This window comes from Fundulus heteroclitus, unplaced genomic scaffold, assembly GCF_011125445.2.
Source record: "Fundulus heteroclitus isolate FHET01 unplaced genomic scaffold, MU-UCD_Fhet_4.1 scaffold_47, whole genome shotgun sequence".
In the NCBI taxonomy this organism is placed as follows: Eukaryota; Metazoa; Chordata; class Actinopteri; order Cyprinodontiformes; family Fundulidae; genus Fundulus; species Fundulus heteroclitus.
This window is the reverse complement of record NW_023396890.1, coordinates 2,421,016-2,441,038: the sequence shown is the minus strand read 5'-3', so window position 1 is coordinate 2,441,038 and position 20,023 is coordinate 2,421,016. Positions and strand designations below refer to the sequence as shown.

Below are 20,023 nucleotides of genomic sequence, written 5' to 3'. Positions count from 1 at the left end.
TAAAGGAAATTCAATTCAAAAATCCTAGAATCTTTTCTGCCAGAGAAACAAAACTGAAATCTTAAGTCCTGTTAAAGGACCTCATGTCCAGCGCTGACTGCAGTGGAGGATCTGTGATGCTGCAGCAGGAGACCCACCAGGCGGACGCAGACCTGCAGCTGCTGCCAGGAACCAAAAGCACCGCGGCACGGATCGACCCACCAACAAACACCCATAGAACCGTTAAAGTTAACGTCAGATGGCCCCACAGAACCTGATCTGAATAAACAGGTGAGTGGGAACCATTACCCACACAGGGAGAAACTCCAGCTTCCCCCCACTGTCCTAAAAAAACAAAACTATTTGCCAGATCAGTGTTTCCTAAACTTTTTTTTGCTGTGACCCACAATTAGAAAACAATTTAAATATTGTGACCCCGTTTGAATGAAGCTTTCTTAACTGAAATTAGAGCAAATGTGATTTTTATGCGTTTTGTTGGTCAATTCAGTTATAAATAATGTCGAAGTTTAACTTAAATTTGAAATCCCTTCTTGGAAACAGTTTACACATTAACGCTAATTAAACAAAACTTTTCCGATAAACAATCAGTTCTTAGTTTTTCTGAGTGTTCCTCAAACCAGAACAATCAAAACACACAAACAATAAAAACATGTTTTGAACAAAGAAAAAGGATGGCACACAAACATCAATGTAGAAAATAATAACTAAATAATTTCTGTTTTCTTTGCTAATGTGATGGATGGTTGTTTTTTAGTACTGCAGTCCAGTCTGATGTACAGGATGGTGCAGCACGCACGTCTGGTCCAACATTCAGTCTATTTCAGTATTTAGTTTTGATTTCTGTCCAAACTGAGAGTCCAGCTTTGCATTTTTATGTAGTTGTAAAAGGAATGAGAAGCAGAATGTTTGCCTGCTGAAGAGAGGACATTCACATGAGATGCTTATCCTAAATAAGGATAATTATATGCATCACTGTCTTTAGCATTGAGTCACTGCTCAGTTGTAATATCTCAGTTTCTTCTTTCTCCTGATTCTGATTCTGCTTTCAGAGGGATTCTTTCCACTCAACAGTTCATATTTCTCCTCTGGATAGCAACGATCAAATCTATCAGTGAGCGCCACAAAGTGTTTAACAATGTGTGTTATGTGTGTCAGTGGCATCGCTTATATGTGCTGTATCACAGTTAGAAAGATGTAAAGGTTTGGCTTTGGACCTTTTGAGGTGTGTGAACCACAAGGCCAGTGACTTCTGAAAAGTCAAAACATGTTTCCAGTTGTGGAAAGTGTCATCGGGCTCTCCTTGCAGTTTTAAGCTCAGCTCATTGAGCAATTATCTGCCAGATACGACAAAGTAAAAACCCATTTATCAGTAAACAGCTCAGCAAGTGGAGATTCTTCTCAAGAAGGAACTAAAGAATTTCATTCCTCGGTTCATAAACTCTGTTCAGAACGCTTCCTTTGCAAAGCAGGCACCTCAGTGAGGAACAGCAGTGTTTGCTCCGCCTGTCGCTGCACAGCTGATCAAAAAGACAACAATTCAGAGAACGCTCTTAAAGTTTACAACACAAAATACTTCTTACATTGTTTTATGGAAATCCCTTTGCAGGCCAACAGATGTGGATAAAGCAGTGATTCCACGCTGTCCTCACCAGCTGCCTCTTTAGTTTTATTCTGACTCCTCTGCTGTTTCTGCAGCTCTGTCACTGGTTGTGCTTTACAACGCCTCCAGTTGTTTAATACAGAGAATTTCTGCTCACTTGTCGTCCCAGTAAAAATATTCAGACAACACAAGTCCTCCGTGAACTTTTTCCTCCAGACGTTTCTTCACCAGCTTCATTAAAAATGTTTTGCTGGTGTCTTTTTAGAGAGTCTTACAGTTTTCCTTTAGAATAGATCTTTAGTCTCCATAGGCTGACGTCCACAGTTTGCAGCTTGGTCTGCCAACCTGTCTGTCTTTTTTATTTTCCAAGCATCCGTTTCTCTCCTTTGGTGACTGAATTCTAATTTGGTGGATTTGACCGTAGTAAAAAAAAAAGCAACACCCTCCCTTGTGTGGCTTAAGGATGAACTGCATGGAAATGATTCTTGAAAAGAGAAACAAGATTCAATCAAAATCTTCCCTGACGCCCACCGTGGGTAGGAACCCTGACTTTGGGGTTAGTGTTAGATAATAGACCACACTAAGCACCCCCTTCAGTTCAATAGTTCCCTGATACCCAAACCTTTCTCCTCTGCGCCTAAAATATTTCAGCACATGACTTTCTCAGTACTTGATAGTTTTAGAACATAACATAAAGTATATGGCATATAACATTTAAAAGTCTTAAGCCCCCCCTGAACATGAGAAAATCCTCGTTATTCGATGCTGTAGCGCTCATATTCCCTAGTTACTGGGGGGAAATAGGGAGTACCAATATGGCGGCTGGTGGCTTCACAGCGACGTGTATTATATACGGCCAATCAGCATCCAGTGAATAGAGATCAGTGGTCTGGCTGTGTTGAGACGCCACACACCTGTTATCTGAGGCCCCGCCTCCTCCCCCCACACCTGTTATCTGAGGCCCCGCCCAAAAGCCAGGCCAAAAGTTTTAAACAAAAAAAAAAAAAAAATCTGGAACCTGAAAAATGATTTTAACATTTTTTATTTTCCAAACAAACATTATGACTCAATTTAGCTTCATAATGGCGCCACACAGACAGGTTGAGCAGATTAAAATGATGACCAGGACAGGTGGACGGCGTTTTAAATGGATCTGGGGTCGAGTTTAAATCACCAAATTAAATGAAAGCCTTACTTTCATCTCTCCCTCCCCGTTCAGGACCAACGTAGCATCTCCAGACCTTCTGCGTTACATTAACGCACAATAACTGGATATAGCTCTAGATTCTGTATATCTATTTTGTCTGCACCATCAACACCAAGTCAGATTCCTTGTAAGTACAAACCTACTTGGCAATAACCTTGATTCTGGTTCTGGACTATTGAGCAACACAACCATGCAGTTCTTTCTCTCCTTAACCCAGGTGAGACGCTGCAGACGTCCCTGGTTCCAGTTCTGGACTCGTCTTGAAGCTCCAACTGCAGCAGAACCAACTCCTGGTAAACCTTCATCGGCATTCAAGATGTTCTCAAAAGTTGCTGTTTTGTCTGAACAACTTTTTAGCCAGTTTATCCTTCCACTAAACTTTCTAAGCATGTTTGCACTCTGAACAGCCGCCGTCTTCACTGGCTGACCCCCCCACCCCACCCCACCAGTGGAGGGTCTCAGCTGGACACTGGAGGTCAGAACATTTGTTAAAATCCTTTTTCTGAATTGGTTTTATGCAATATTCAGGAAACTTGATTATAAGGAGTAGAAATGGACACTTTCAAACACGCCTTTGAGTGAAACGGTTCTTTGTGAACTAAATCTGTTTATTGATGACCTGCTGCGCTTTAGGAGGAAGGTTAGGGTGAGAGCAGCACATGCAGGAGGAATAAAAACCTGGAGCGTGGATGTGGATCAGACAGCTAACTTTATTTAGAGTTCATGCAGAAGTCAACCAACACAAAGAAAAGATGAAGCAACCCAGGAAACGTCTGATGTAACCCACTGAAACACCGATTAGCGCCGGACCGAAGTTCAGCCCAGACCAACGCCGAGGCTTCGCTTTCCCCTCAGCTGAGACGACTTTGAAACACAAAACACACGAAGAACACCGAGAACAAAGCTGAAGAAACCGTCTCTTTAAAAGGTGCAGCGTGTCCGCATTAAATTAGTGTTCTGTTCAGTTAAGACTAAACACGAATCCTTCATGTTTGCTCATTTTAACCAACAATAATCAACATAAAACAAGTTGAGAAGCTAAACCAGCAGCAGCAGCAGCGAGGAGAATCTCATCAGCACAAACAGGAGCCAATCGCTTCAAAGCATTCCCATGATTGACCCTCAACTCTTCATTTTCCCTTTCTAATTCTTCCACAGATAAAATATTTTAAATACTGATCACAAAACAAATAAATTACTTCTACGGCTCAAAGGAGACCAGCGAGATCGCTTGCTTGGTGTAAAACGCTGCGTCTGAACGCTTGTCTGGGATCAAAATGTCTCGTTTGTGGCGCCGCGTCTGCGTGGAGCTCATTTCTGAAAACAAATGTCACGTTGAAAGGTCACGCCTGGAAAGATGTCAGCAAATAAGAATGTTAATAATGTGCAAACTCCACCTGTGGTGATGCTGAAGCCTGACAGAGCCGGGAAGTTTCTACATTCTCAGCAGGAAGGAGAACATTTGGTCTCTACGCAGGATTTTAGGACAAAACACAGAAAGAGCCGCTGAGTAGAGCATGCAGAGCCGGCCCAAGGCATGAGCGAATGTTGCAGCTGCTGGGGTGACTCTACTCCCAGGATTCATAGTGATTTTAACAGTCGTGTTTTCTGCTAATCCGTGTTTTTCTGCTGCACATTTCTGAGCTCAGGTCGTTTAACGCACATCGTAGCGGCGGATGAGTCGATCACCGGACCTTTCCCCGGTTCTGGTTCCACCCGGCTGCCGTTTAGGGGTGGTTCTGCACCGATGGGGCCCAGAGTGATTGTGCCCGGGCCGCGTGAGACCTTGGGCCGGCCCTGGCAGCCCAAACCAGCATGGCTGAACTATAGCAGCTTCAGAGAGAATCTCAGTGACGGTCACAGCTCCCTTCTTTTTAAACTCAACCACGGGGATTATTTCCCTTTTTGTTAACATCCCTGTGATGACAGCAAGAAACAGCAGCTCTACATTAAATTCCCATCGCTTTCATACATGGAGCTTAAATATACAGCAAACTAATGATAAACCTGACATGTACAGATCAAAGTGGGTCTGTGGCGCTTCACGCAGCGCTTCTGCAGTCAGGAGCAAATATTCAGGGAAATTAAAGGTTGATTTCAGGGATCTGATGAGAAAAGAACGTCCTGCTGTAGTGATTGTGATGATCTGATGAGAAAAGGACGTTCTGCTGTAGTGATTGTGATGATCTGATGAGAAAAGAACGTTCTGCTGTAGTGATTGTGATGATCTGATGAGAAAAGAACGTTCTGCTGTAGTGATTGTGATGATCTGATGAGAAAAGGACGTTCTGCTGTAGTGATTGTGATGATTTGATGAGAAAAGAACGTTCTGCTGTAGTGATTGTGATGATCTGATGAGAAAAGGACGTTCTGCTGTAGTGATTGTAGGATGATCTGATGAGAAAAGGACGTTCTGCTGTAGTGATTGTGAGGATCTGATGAGAAAAGGACGTTCTGCTGTAGTGATTGTAGGATGATCTGATGAGAAAAGAACGTTCTGCTGTAGTGATTGTGATGATCTGATGAGAAAAGGACGTTCTGCTGTAGTGATTGTGAGGATCTGATGAGAAAAGGACGTTCTGCTGTAGTGATTGTGAGGATCTGATGAGAAAAGGACGTTCTGCTGTAGTGATTGTAGGATGATCTGATGAGAAAAGGACGTTCTGCTGTAGTGATTGTAGGATGATCTGATGAGAAAAGGACGTTCTGCTGTAGTGATTGTAGGATGATTTGATGAGAAAAGAACGTTCTGCTGTAGTGAGTGTGATGATCTGATGAGAAAAGAACGTTCTGCTGTAGTGATTGTGATGATCTGATGAGAAAAGAACGTTCTGCTGTAGTGATTGTGATGATCTGATGAGAAAAGAACGTTCTGCTGTAGTGAGTGTGATGATCTGATGAGAAAAGGACGTTCTGCTGTAGTGATTGTGATGATCTGATGAGAAAAGGACATCCTGCTGTAGTGATTGTGATGATCTGATGAGAAAAGGACATCCTGCTGTAGTGATTGTGATGATCTGATGAGAAAAGGACGTCCTGCTGTAGTGATTGTAGGATGATCTGCAGCATGAAGCTCCATGAGGATCCAGGCCTCCTGTGATGCGCTGCCTGTTCAGCCTTTCTGCTACCAGTCTGCTCCTGTGGAGATGTAGTGCTATGATGGGTCGGTGGGTGGCAGGCGAGTCCGTTCTGGGGTCTGAGGCTGGGGGGGGGGTCTACATGGCGAACAGGGCGTCCTCCGGTCGCTCCTGCTTCTTCCTGCTGGGCGTGGCCTGCGCGGCGCCGGGGTTGCTGCTCGGGGGCGACGGCAGGCCGGGGGTCACCTCGGCAGCTTTGGCTCTCTCCTCCAGGAATTTGTCAAACTCTGGATGGAAGAAACGGTTAAAACGCAGCTAGAAACCCAGTGAAGGTGGAGAAAAGCCTGTTAGTGTGACCTTACCTTCACTGGTGACTCCTTCCTCGCCTTCATCTCCCTTCTGTGGAAGGAACAGAGCCCAGATCCATCACTAGAAACCACCAACCCACAGCAAACCACTCAAACTCAGGCGTCAGGAAGCAGCAGAACCAAGAACTTCTGCTGCTTCCTGACTCCGACCGCCAGCTGAGGAGCCATTTACCTCAGCATCAGTACCAGCTGGGACCTGCTGGAGATGATTGCTCCCCAGATTCTAGATACCAGAGCTCAGAGAATTTAATCAATCTGTGCCAAATGAGTATTCACACCCACAGACGTTTTCACATCATCAGCCTTCCCCAGTGGGATTAACGATGACGGAACAGAGTGGTGGAACGTGGAAGGAAGACGCAGATCTTCACCAGTGGATAACTGAAAAGTGTGGAGTGCATTTGTATTCCAAGCATCTCTAATACCTCAGAGATAAAGTCCAGTCAAATCACCCAATTAGGACATATACAGCACTTGTCCTCTAATTTAATCATAGAAAGCACCAAAGAAGACTCCATGCACGGTGGAGGCAGCATCATGCTGTGGGGAGCAGGTCAGAGCTGATGGAGCAGAACCATCTTAGAACCTGTTAGAGGCTGCAGCAGGTTCTCCTTCCAGCAGGAGAACCAGCCTGAACATGCAGCCTGAGATATTACAGGGTTAGTTTAGATCAGCGCAGATTCAGGGATTAGAACGGCCTAGTCAAAGTCCAGACCTACATCCAACTGAGAACCCGTGGCCCAGATTACAAGGTTCTGTGGATTCTGACAGAGTATGAAATATTTTACAAGGAGGATCAAACTACATTTTCTCTAATTGTTTAAATCTAAAGACCCCCCCCCCCCATAAACATTTCTAGACAGCTTTAACTCAGGGCTGCTGAATATAAATGCACGCCGCACTTTTCAGATTTTCCAATAGAAAACCCACCTTGTTCCACCTGATGATTATGGCCTTTGTGTTTGTCAGGAAATCATTAAATAATCAAAGTTCTTGTTGTAATGAGATTAAAGGCTGATTGCAGGACGCTGTAAATCATTCCAGGTCTGCAGACGTTCTGATGAATTTCATGAGGACGTCCTCTGAGGCATGGCAGTGCTGATTTCTGATCAATCACCCAGAGCTCAACTTTCTCTGATTATTTCATCAACCAACACGGTTAGTGCACCTTTAAGGGGACATATCCTGCTCCTCCTGCCTTCTCTCATGTAAATCATTCAGACGTTCTCTAGATAAAGTGGAACCGAAACGCTTTGGTCTGAAATCCTCCTTAATTTACCCCACAGTCCCCTTTTTGCCCCTGTTCTCAGCTGCGTCCCATTCGGCCATTTTTGTAGTCCGCTGGGGGACGGAGTGATGGCTTGGACTACAAAACTGCTGTGAGAAACAGACATGGCGGCTGTGTGGGAGCGGTGAGCTGGAGGTTTAGCAGCTCTGCAGCAAATAGAGAGAATAGAGAGCAGCTGGAATAATTGAGACGAGATCCAGCTGTTCTGCTGCTGGAGACTCCAAGGACCCAACAGGACGGATTCAAGCTAAAAATGGGGATTTTGCAGGACATGTCCCCTTTAAGTGGGCAAAGGAATTAGAAAGTGATTAATAGTGTAAGGAGACGTAAGCACATTTATTGTTGAAGCTTGAAACAGAAAGAGAAGCAGAAATAAAAGTTATGGTCTGGCTCACCACATCGGTACTCAGCCACTCCTCTATGTCATCCATGACAGAGGACTGACGTCCCGGGCCCTAGGGGGCAGCATGGAGGGCGCCGCAGGGCCACAAAATAAAAAAAAACAGCCCAAACAACAGAAAACGTGACTGAGACGCAACGGCAGTGGAACTGAAAGCACAAGTCATGGGAGGAGAAGCTGCCTGGAGCTGCAGAGCGAGGGGAGACGTCCCGTCTGCCGCCACAGCAGCAGGCGCCGCTCAGTCCGCTCCTTCGCCGGCTCACAACTCTGGAGAACTCTGCAGAACTCTCAGAACTCTGGGGAACTCTGCAGAACTCTGGAGAACTCTGCAGAACTCTGGAGAACTCTGCAGAACTCTGGAGAACTCTGCAGAACTCTGCAGAACTCTGGAGAACTCTGGAGAACTCTGGAGAACTCTGGAGAACTCTGCAGCTCTGGTTCTTCTGGGTTTCTGGCTGAGAATCTTCCTCTCACTGCTCGCCTGGATGAATCTATGATTTATTAACCTCATTTTCTATGGCAGAGGATCCTGACTTTACAATGTCACAGATATATTTTAATATTGTAAACTTATGTCTTTATCCATGGAAAAAGATTTTTATGACATTTTTCTTAAAATTAAAACTTTATCTTAAAATTAGATTATTTTTTATTTACTCCTCTGTGGCGAATCATTTATTTGCTTTAATCAAACGACCGTAATACAAATTTTAATTTTTCAGTAGGTTGCACAATCGTCTCAAAGACACTAATAATAATAATAATAATAATTAAAAAGTAATTTGCTAAAAAGATTTTGCATTTCCTGGTCGGTGAAGATTCCTCATTTTAACCACTTTTGTAAACGTACTTTATGACTTTATCCTTGTAATTTCCCCCCAAATGAAAAGCTTCTCTGCTGCTGTAATGTTGGGTTTGCAGGCTGAGAACTCAGAGTCAACGGGTCCAAACAGAGACCAGAACCAGAACCAGAACCAGAACCAGAGGGAAACGGGACTCAAAAGGCACCAATCAGCTGTCGGTGAGATTTGAGTCTTTATGGGGATAATTTTCAATCATTTATCAGACAAAATGCAGCTCAGTCATTTCTGGGTCTGAAGCCGAGCGAAGGAGTGGACTGACAACAAAACACAAATAAGCAAAGAAAAAAAAGGCGTCTTAGAAATAAAAATATCAACAACCTTTTTATGGCAGCATCAGAAAATAACTGAGTGCAGCGCCTTGTAATAAAGGTGGGACAAACAGAACGGTTGGTGATGAGACAGCAGGACACTAAGGGGACACAACGAGAGGAGCTCACCCCTCCTGCTGCCGGCTGCTGGACGTCCAGCGTGGGGGGGGGCCCGTCTCCGGCCGCCGGGTTCTCTGCTGCAGGACTGAGAGGAGAGACGGCGGTTAGATGATAGCAGCAGCAGCAGCGCAGCCACAAAGCGTCTGCAGGCCGTCTTACGTTCTGTGCGGCTCGGCCAGAGCGCCGCTCCTGGTCTGAGCGAAGACGTCGAAGTCGTCCTGGGCCGGCGGAGGCTTGGCGCCGCTCAGCGAGCTCAGGGTGCTGCTCACGCTGTCTGCACCCACGTCTGCAGGAGAATGGCAGCGAGGCGTTAGCTTCACTTCTGATTATTATAGTTTATCAGCTGAGAGGTCCACTGCCCCCCAGTGGTCCACCCTGGGAACTACAACGCCACTTTTCTAATGCGTAAACACTTCAGAAGCGTCTAATGAGCTCCATATTTACATATTTACCTGAACACAGCCTTAATATACCAATAAGGTGTAAACGGGTCCCTGCATAAATAATTCTAAGCGTTTCAGATCATCTGGTGGCTTTTAACAGAAGCTTTAAATACCTAAACCAGCCAGACGGGAGGCCAGGGTGGCCGGGGACGAGGGTCTCCCTGCAGCGGGGGCAGCGTTGGACATGTTGCTGACCACCGCGGGGGAGCCTGGACCCAGGTCGATCAGGTTGTCCTCTGTGGCCTCACTCAGGACCTGGTAGGAAGCAACAGAGAACCTTAAAGCTCCTACAGCTTTTAGGAGGAACGCAGCGATGTGAGGAGACAGAGGAACACGAGCACATGGTGCAGGACAGCAGGAGGGATGGAAACAGCTGAGGAGACAGGAGGAGCTGCATAGAAAGCTGCTTCTTAAGGGGGGGGAACGTGCTGACCAGGGGTGGTTCTAGACAGGGGCCAACAGGGGCCCATGCCCCTGTAGAAATGGTCCTGGCCCCTGTTATGGCCCCTGTACTGAAGACATGAGAATAAATACACTTCTCATAATTATTTCCAATGGTAAAGAAACCATAACTGACTGGTCCCTTTCACCAATATTATTTTTTACCTATGCAGTTTTACACTAAAAAGAATTTAAAACTTAAGATGTTCCATGTTTAGCTTTAGCCGTATTGAGCAGGGGGCAAAGTTTTCAACTGCTAGGGGTCTGAAACCTGCAGTTCCAGAGCCACAAGTGGCCCACTTAATACTATTACACAGTTAAATATTGCCATTTTATTGTTTTTTTTAATTTATTTTTTTGTTCTGTGCCCCTGTGAAAAAACACTGGCCCCACCTTGGCCCCCCTGGTAAATTTGGTCTAGAACCGCCACTGGTGCTGACAGAACAGAGAAACCCCCTTAAGAAGACAACAGGACGTGCTTTTATTTTGGCGCCGTCCTAAGCTGCTGCTGCCTAATCTACTTCCTGTTTCAGGCTCTCAGGGTGTCTGGGGGGGGGGGGGGCATGCGGCATGGCAGCGGTTCCCAAACGGATGGATGAGAGCGATGAGCAGACATGCATGACGGCGGCTCTGCTGCAGAATCCCTGATCGTCTGGTTGCTGCAGGAGACGCGCTTTAACTAATTTATCTACGGCTGTGAGACCCAGAGAGACTCCATGTCCTCCTCGCTGGTCCCTTTGTCCCTGGACTGGACCTGATGGACCTGATGGACCTGATGGACCTCTGATCTGCTGGTTCTGTGTGAGACGGACGTTTTTATTAGCGGCTGGGAGGTTTGAGAACCACTGCCATGGGGTAAAGCAGTGGGAGGAGGCCAGCTCCACCTCAGTCTGAGGAGGAGCTGCTGGTCAGGAGGAGCACCGCGCCTCCATACTTGCCTTTGTCAGCTAGCCGGGGACAGAGGACGCAGAGAGGAAGAGACAGGGACAACCGTTAGCGCCGCCGTCCACACAACACGCACCAACAGAACCTGGTGACCCATCAGAACCAGCGCCAGAACCTGGTGACCCATCAGAACCACCAACAGAACCTGGTGACCCATCAGAACCAGCGCCAGAACCTGGTGACCCATCAGAACCAGCGCCAGAAGCTGAGGCTACAGGAACGCTCTGAAGGCTGGAAGCACGGAGCGCCACAGGAAGCGGCTAACGCTAAAGTATTCACACACACACCCCCCCCCCCCCCTTTAGTTCATGCAACAGACCAAAATAAAACATTAAAGTAAAATTAGTGACAAAGTCTAAAGTTTAGGATCCTTAAAGGCAAACAGAACCCAGAGCCTTCTTCCCTCTGAGGCGCCGTAACAAGTCGTTTATTCCCAGTATGAACACATGGGGGGGGGGGGGGGGTGAATACTTTTAAAAGCAGCTTTTTTTTTTACAGACCTGCATGCAAACAATTATTCTAACACCTGAAAAACCTTTTAAACCTTCTGGATCAGAACCAAAAGGACATTAATGTCTTCGGTCTGCTGCTTTAAACTGGGAGGAGCCGTTTCCTCTGCAGCGACGCCCCCTGCTGGTCTACAGCTACACGGCAGCTTCTAACCACCCGGGTCTCAGGTCGGACCGGTACCGAGGAGAACCGAGCCGCCTGCAGGCTGATGGGTGATGGACAGAGATCGATCCAAAATAAAAGGTAAAAGAACAACGGAGAGGAACCGCGGTTCTACCGACACTCACCCCGTTGTTGACGCTCTGAGCCGAGGACCTGCCGGATCGGAACCGCTCATACCTGCAGAAACAGGAAGGTTGCATGAAAACACCAGAACATCTGGACTTTACCCGGCCCAAAGGTTCTGGGAGAGACCAGCGTCCTCAGACTGAGGGAGAAGTTGATGCAGGAGACCCAGTCAGAACCAGTCAGAACCAGATAGACCCAGCCAGAACCTGACAGAACCAGGGTCAGAACCAGGAACAGTCCATCTAATCTCCCGGCTGCAGAGAGACCATGTGGTTCTGTACCGATCCATAAACTCTGCTCTACCAGGACCAGGTTCAGATCAGATGAACCGGATCTCCAACCTCCAGGTCCAGAGGACCAGAGGCTGCTTCCCTCGTCCCTGAACCCGGTCCGGATCGGACCAGCCTCCGGTCAGAACACCAGCAGAGTCCGGTCCGTTTCACTAGAACCGTGAAGCTAGAGTCCCAGAGCAGAGACGTTCTGACGGGTCAGCGGCTCGGTTCTGGTCCGTCCTGACCAGATCGGGTCGGTTCTGGTCCATCCTGACCAGATCGGGTCAGTTCTGGTCGGTTCTGGTCCCTCCTGACCAGATCGGGTCAGCGGGTTGGTTCTGGTCCCCCCTGACCGGATCGGGTCAGGACCACGGCGGTTCTGGTCCCCCCTGACCAGATCGGGTCAGCGGATCGGTTCTGGTCCCTCCTGACCAGATCGGGTCGGTTCTGGTCCCCCCTGACCGGATCGGGTCAGCAGCTCGGTTCTGGTCCCCCCTGACCGGATCGGGTCGGTTCTGGTCCCTCCTGACCCGATCGGGTCGGTTCTGGTCCATCCTGACCAGATCGGGTCAGCGGGTCGGTTCTGGTCCCCCCTGACCGGATCGGGTCAGGACCACGGCGGTTCTGGTCCCCCCTGACCGGATCGGGTCGGTTCTGGTCCCTCCTGACCCGATCGGGTCGGTTCTGGTCCATCCTGACCAGATCGGGTCAGCGGATCGGTTCTGGTCCCTCCTGACCAGATCGGGTCGGTTCTGGTCCCCCCTGACGGGATCGGGTCAGGACCACGGCGGTTCTGGTCCCCCCTGACCGGATCGGGTCGGTTCTGGTCCCTCCTGACCCGATCGGGTCGGTTCTGGTCCATCCTGACCAGATCGGGTCAGCGGATCGGTTCTGGTCCCTCCTGACCAGATCGGGTCGGTTCTGGTCCCCCCTGACCGGATCGGGTCAGCAGCTCGGTTCTGGTCCCTCCTGACCAGATCGGGTCAGCAGGTCGGTTCTGGTCCCTCCTGACCAGATCGGGTCGGTTCTGGTCCCCCCTGACCGGATCGGGCCAGGACCACGGCGGTTCTGGTCCCCCCTGACCCGATCGGGTTGGTTCTGGTCCCCCCTGACCAGATCGGGTCGGTTCTGGTCCGTCCTGACCAGATCGGGTCGGTTCTGGTCCCCCCTGACCGGATCGGGTCAGCAGGTCGGTTCTGGTCCCCCCTGACCGGATCGGGCCAGCACCACGGCGGTTCTGGTCCCTCCAGACCAGATCGGGTCGGTTCTGGTCCCCCTGACCGGATCGGGTCGGCACCAGGGCGGTTCTGACCTGTCGTAGCGCAGGAAGATGTTGTTGAGGTCGTCGTTGACGTGCAGCAGCTCCTCGGTCACCGCCTCGTTGGAGACGCAGGAGATGAGCTCCACCATCCGCTGCTGCATGGCTCTGCAGGTCCGGTTCAGCTCCTGGAGGCAGTCACAGCAGCGGGTTAGAGGTTCTGGAGCCGGGCCGGACCGGGCCGGGCCGGCGCCACCCACCTGCAGCAGGTCGTAGTCGGAGGCGTCCTCCTGGCCCGGCACCATCTCCGTCAGCATCTCTGACATCACCTTGGCGTTGCCACGGACAACGTCCAGCTCGCTGCGCAGCCGGCTGATCTGAGCGACACCAAGCAGAACCGGGTCAGCCACCAGCGCCGCCACTTACAGCCGCTCTGCCGAGTCAGCGCACCTGTTCAGGTGTGGGGTTGATGGAGCCGGAGGCGTGCAGGTCGGGGGCCTGAGGGCTGCTGTAGGCGGGGGGGACCGAGTGCGGCGCCGCTTTAGCCTTGGTGCTGCACCTGAGGGCGGAGTCTCCCTCTGGAGCCGGCGCCGCCTACAACACAAACAACGGGTCAGTCAGGACCGCCGTGGGGGCGGGGCCATGTTCTGACCCGGCGGCGCTGACCCGCAGAGGCGTGTGGATGGGCGACAGCGTCTCCAGCTCCGACGTGGGGAACTCGATGCCTTTCCTCTTCAGCTCCTCGTACACCTGGACCACACCTGTGAGGTCTGGGCTGCTCCTGAAGGCGTCGGCCCACGCCTGCACACACAGAACCGTCAGACGGGTCGGTACCGCTAGACAAGCAGGTTCTGACAGGAAAACACTGGCCTGGTCTGAGAGGAAACGCTAGAACCGCCATTACTAGAACCGCCATTACTAGAACCGCCATTACTAGAACGTCCACATGAGAACATGAAGGAACACAGAACCAACAGCGCCGGACTTCAGGCTTCCGGGTCGTACTGTAAACTGAACAGAACCAGCGCTTTACATCAGCATTCATGCGTCAGAACGGCCTAGTCAAAGTTCAGACCTTAACCCACTGCAAAAACGGATAAAAGTAAAATGTTGTTAAAGTTAGTGTATCTGTCAATGATCTGAGCAGATAAATAAAATTATCTGCCAATGGAATTAGTATTTTACCCTAAAATAAGATAATTAGACATCCTGCACTTGAAATAAGATGGAGATGAGTTGTTCCTATTTTAAGTGGAAAAATCTTATTCCACTGGCTGATAATCTTATTTAAATACACCAACTTTAAGAACATTTTACGTATTTTTAGATCCGTTTTTGCAGTGCCCAACTGAAGCTCAGACGTTCTCCAGGTTCTCCAGGAGAACCGCTGATGTTTCCTGATGTTTCCTGACCTCGGTTCCTCCGCGGCAGAAAAACAGCGACGACATTAATATTAATATTAGGAACCGGTACCAGTATCCAACAGCACCTGTTTTTGGTACTTTGTGGGTGTTTAAGTAGTACCAAATGTTAGTTTATTAATTTATTTCTCGATATATTGTTTGGATCTAGAAATGAACCGTATTAAATTATGAATTTTAAGCACAGCACATAAACCCATTTTACCAGGACAGTCGGGACTAAAGCCGTGTGTGGATTAAATTCAGGGAATGTTTTAGTGCAAGAAAACCATTAAAAGCTGATTTATCTGTGTATTCAGGGTTAGGGTCACCTTTGCTGCTGCTCCTGTAGAAACACTGGGAGCAGCCAGGTGTTTCCACACCTGACAGCACGCCATCAAGCCTTCACTGCAGGTAAAATGCTTTAAGGTGTTCTCCTCTCCTCCTGGCTGACACCAGGGTCTCACATAAAGCTGGAAGTATCAACATCCAGGAGGAGGAACGATCTGCCCCCCCCCCTCCAGGATCCACGGTGGGAACATGAGCCGCCGTGCCACCAGAGCTGGGACAGGTAACCGGAGCCTCACCTGGATCAGGGCGAGCACCTTGTCCTGAACGATGGTGGGCGGGTTGTTTTTAGGAGAGATGACTTTAACCAGCACGCCGTCCACAAAGTCCTTGCTGGTGACCAGGGCGTGAAAACGGTGACCACAGTTCTTCACACACGTCTCTAGAACCTGGAGACGTGGAGGGAGAGCAGCTCTGAGCTCTTCATGAGCACCTGGAGGCCAAATGTTCACCTGTCAGGTGTAACGGCCACTTGGACTCACCGTCAGCGTCAGCATCACCTCCCTGTAGTTCCTGTTGCCTCCCAGTCTCTTCTTCACGGCTCTGATGGCGTCCTTTGGCCTGAAGAGAAACAACAACTTCTGCTGTTTCAACGTGTTCAGCAAATAAAAACAATAAAGACCATCATCCTTAGGGAGACGGCACCGAAAGATCCACAGCCGCATGAAACAGGATCCAGGAACCTTCTACAGCATTTTACAGACAACCTTCTAATTTTCTATTCTACTTCCTGGCTGCAGATTTAAATTTCATTTCATAGGAGCAAATGTGACGACATTTCTTAAAAGATTTTCTATGACAAAGAACACGGAGAGGAAGAAAAAACACATCTTTCCATTTAAAGGCTTGTTTTGAACAAAGATCTTAAAAGTGTGGCATGCCTTTAATGGCCAAGTAAATAAAGTAAATACCTTGTAGAAGCTTAGAAGCTGCATTTACAGCTGCGGGTCTTTAAGGCGACGTTTCTACCAGATTTGCACATAAAGAGAGAACTTTGAAGAACAGACTCAGTCAGACTGGGAGGAGAACGTCTGTCATCAACAACTCTCTCATTAGGAGTCTGGACTTTAACTAGGCCATTCGCCTCTGTCAGTCTGCCCCAGGGCAGCTGTAGCTACTAACACAGCTCACCACCGTCAGGGTGTGAACGTGTGTGTGAATGGGTGAATGACTGACTGTAGTGTAAAGCGCTTTGGAGGTCGTCAAGACTAGTTAAAGCGCTATACAAGTACAAGACATTTACCATTCTAACCCATGTGTCTGCTCTCATCTAAACCAGAAATGTCCGGCTCTGTCCAGCTCACGCTGCAGGGAAATGTGACCAATATCCGTCTTTTCCACGGCAGAGAACGGCCTAATTCTGATCCTTTCACCCCCCCCCCCCCCCCCCTAATAAAAATCTGACCTGTGCCACTTCCTTATGTCGGATATTTTTCAAAACACCTGCCGTCTGAACGGTCATGTCGCATTTTATCCGTCTTTCTCTCTCGCTACATGTCATCAGTTAGCCGTTAGCGCTCCATACAGACCGCTAACGGCTGTGCTGCTTTCCTCTTACCTTCGTCTTATTAATGCGACTCTATTACTGAACAGCTTTCTAATGATAACAGGGAGAGACGTCGGCAGGTATTTAGGTTTTTTTTAATGAAACTTTATTGATCCCTCCTAGAAACCATTCACCGCTGACAGACAGGACCATGTCAGAGTGGGGATGCTTTTCTTCAGCAGGTTCACTTCCCAGCAGGTCATCCATCCCTCCTAGAAACAATTCACCATTACTTCCAGAAACAATGCTACTGTGAAACGTCTCCTGTTATCTGCGCACGCGGGTCGCTTTGAGGTCCTGAACCGTTCACACAGAAGAATGATGGCGGTCACATTTAACTGTTGTATGAACGGCAGCAAAAAGTCAGAACTGAGCATCCAGACCTGCAGCGGTAGATCTGGCCGGCTCCAAAGGAATCATTTAGCTTCTGGTCTGTCATCAGGGTCTGCAGAGGTCTGCTGCTTAACCTCTGGTTACGGTCAAGTGTGTTTAATCAGGTAAACACCTAAAACGTGACGGACACCCTGATCTAAACCCCCCATAGAAGCTCTGTGGGTGGCTGTCCTGCTGGAAGTGAACCTGCTGAAGAAACGTTCAGGAACCTCCTTCTCCATGGCAGGGTTCCAGGAGGGCCAGATTTAGATGCATGAATAAGAGAATCCAGTTAACAGCTTTTCCTCTGAGCTGTGGACCTCTGCAGCTTTTTAAGAACTTTCCTTTAAACAGACAGATTACCTGTTTTTACCCTTTGATCCTACTGGAGGGACAGAGGTGCATTGAAGCAGGGAGCCAGTCGTCTGACTACAAAGCTGGTGTAAGGACAGCAGACTGCACTGAATGCAGGGCTGGGCCACTTTACAACCCACTAATCAAACAAACTGAACTTCACTCCAGCTTCAAGCATAGAGCAGCAGATTATGGAGGATGAGATAAGCAGCGAGGCCCTGCGTGGATCCAGCCCACAGCCAGAGCCCTGTTCCTGGGGCCAGGGAGGGAGGAAGCTGGGGCCACAGCGCCCTGACACTCACCCGTCCTCCGTTTCATTGATGATGTCGCAGATTTCCATGTTGAGGGCCCAGTCTTCGCTTTGCAACGAGCCATCGGTGGCTCTCTCTGCAACACACATGCGGAATGCCAGAGAAACAACGTTAGCATGATTAGCCTGCAGGGCGCTGCCCGGCGGCTAGCTGCCAGCTGACCGGCCCCCGGGGCAGCTAACGCCGTTAGCGCTGGCTGCACTTCACGGGCATCGCTTAAAGGAGACATTTGGTGTGTTAACGTCAACGTCTCCACGGTAACAGCTAGCGCTGCAGACGGCAGTTAGCTAGGCGGCTAACGGAGGCTCATTCAGGGACGTTAGCATGCTAGCAGCCTGTAAAACGGCTGAAAACGTCTAAAACTACAGCAGAAGAAGAAGAAGCAGCTGCCGTGCAGAAAGCGGCTCACCGATGCAGTGTCCCACCGGCGTACTGAAAGGATTCCCCAGGAGGAACTCCATCTTGCTCGACAACAAACAAGTCAGTCCATGAGAGGACGGTGACGATACAACAGGAAACGGTGGCTAGGCCCCGCCCACGGCCGCACGCCATTGGCCAATACGTTCTGGCGCTTTGCTCTGATTGGACAGCTGCAGCACTCGTTCCGGAGACTGTAAATAAAACACGCCAAAGGTTACCCAATAAACGCCTGTTGACGTAACTGTAATATTTATCTTATCGATGCCATCATGAAGAACCCATGAGAATAAGAAATGATTTATGTTTATTAGCTTACAGCTCATTGGTGGAAATGAAAGAGGAGCAAAACTGCCTCAGTATATTACTAATATTAATATATTAACTAAATATTAATAATCATACCTTTCCTAATTAAAACGCAACTTGATAAAGTCCTTTATTTAATGTCTTTATAATTTAAAAACAATAATGCGATATAAAGTAAAATGTGGAGTTTTATGTTAAAAGCAGTCATTATTTCAGAATACATTTCATGGGTGGTGTGCTGCTTTACATCTTGAAATATTTTAAATTGTCATTAAACCAGCGACAGCTACATCACAAATAAAATTTAACATAATGAGTGAAACTTGTATATTATATATGTCTTATTTAAAATATAATGCATTATAATGCATTAGTGTATATATTTGTAATATATGTATAATATATATAGTATATAAAATATAATCTAAATATGTATCTAATATGTGTATGTTAGATATATTAGATATACAGAGATACAGCAGAGTGAAATCTTTCAAGCCTTTATTTCTTGTTATTTAGATGATTCTGACTTAGAGAACGAAAATCCTTTGTATTCCCGCTGCTAATTAGTCTGCTCACTAGAAAATCAGTTCCACAAGTCATCCCGTTATCAGCCAGAACTTTTGTTCACATTCCATGGATCTATCTCCAACTTCTCACATAAATTGGACTGAACGTTTATTGATAATGTTTGGATTCTTCATGCTGTAACACTTGGCATCGTTAGGTTGGACCAAATAGAAACACATCAGCTGCTGAACTCTGGTTCCAGGCTAGTCACCTTTAGGAGCCTTCAAAGTAATTCAGAACTCGTTATTGCATTGAAGCTCCTGCTTAATGCAGACGAGACAGAACAGATGCTGTTTGCCAGATCCAGGCAGTCAGTGACCACTCTGGAGGGAAATAGAAGTGATTAATGAGCATTAAAACCTCGGAGACGTGATCGATGGCTCCCTCACTTTTACCCCCATGTGGAGAAACTTGTGAAGGAACTGAGGCTAAAGTTTAGTTTTAGTTTTGTAATACGTTTGTTTTTCTTTGGATGTAAAAGACCCGTTGAACTGTATTGTCTTTTATGTAGAAGTGCTTCTGCTGTTTTCATTTGTCATTGCAGCTTACCTGCCGCCCTCAGGTGAACCTCCACCTGTAAAGACCACCATGAGTTCCTGTCTCCTGGGGGCCGGCCGGCTCAGACTACCAGGAACCGTCACCAGCTTGCTTTTAAATGCATGGCGATACCTAGACTACTGCCGTTATGCATAGATAACCTGACTGCACCTTCCTGTTTCTGCTCACGTGACCTTTTGCTTTTAGCTCCATCTTCCCGTGATGAGATGGATTAAAAGGCTTTTCTATATTCTGCACCATTTGGAATATGCTGCAGAATGACTGGATATATGACACTGAATATTTTTTAAAAGCTTTTACATCTAGACTCAGGAGATTTAAGCTTAATTCCTTTATATGTACACGTTTTTCTTAGTTTCTTCTTCTAAATGTATTTAATGTTATGATTTATTTAAATTTATTTGTACTGCTGCTGCCCATCTTGGCAGGACTCCCTTAAAAAAAAGAGAT

At 47.8% G+C, this 20,023-nt stretch overlaps 1 protein-coding gene across 3 annotated transcripts; it reads right to left on the bottom strand.

The window, feature by feature from the left end:
• Positions 1-5,564: 5,564 nt before the first annotated feature.
• On the bottom strand, positions 5,565-18,257 carry tom1l2 (target of myb1 like 2 membrane trafficking protein). 3 transcript variants are annotated; one of them, XM_036132099.1, is made up of 16 exons: positions 18,129-18,257; positions 17,711-17,795; positions 15,619-15,697; positions 15,376-15,525; positions 14,055-14,189; positions 13,839-13,982; positions 13,649-13,765; positions 13,443-13,576; positions 11,858-11,909; positions 11,054-11,062; positions 9,788-9,929; positions 9,391-9,517; positions 9,241-9,316; positions 7,936-7,995; positions 6,247-6,283; positions 5,565-6,171 (listed from the first exon to the last, which is right to left on the bottom strand). In XM_036132099.1, the coding sequence occupies exons 1-16, from the start codon at positions 18,178-18,180 to the stop codon at positions 6,023-6,025; spliced, it is 1,548 nt and encodes a 515-aa protein (XP_035987992.1). In that variant the 5' UTR covers positions 18,181-18,257; the 3' UTR covers positions 5,565-6,022. The 3 variants fall into 3 exon arrangements, with proteins under 3 accessions (XP_035987992.1, XP_012722622.2, XP_035987993.1); XM_012867168.3 differs by lacking the exon at positions 11,054-11,062; XM_036132100.1 differs by lacking the exons at positions 15,376-15,525; positions 15,619-15,697; positions 17,711-17,795; positions 18,129-18,257 and adding an exon at positions 14,312-14,475 and having other exon boundaries at positions 14,055-14,229.
• Between the last annotated feature and the right edge of the window lie 1,766 nt (positions 18,258-20,023).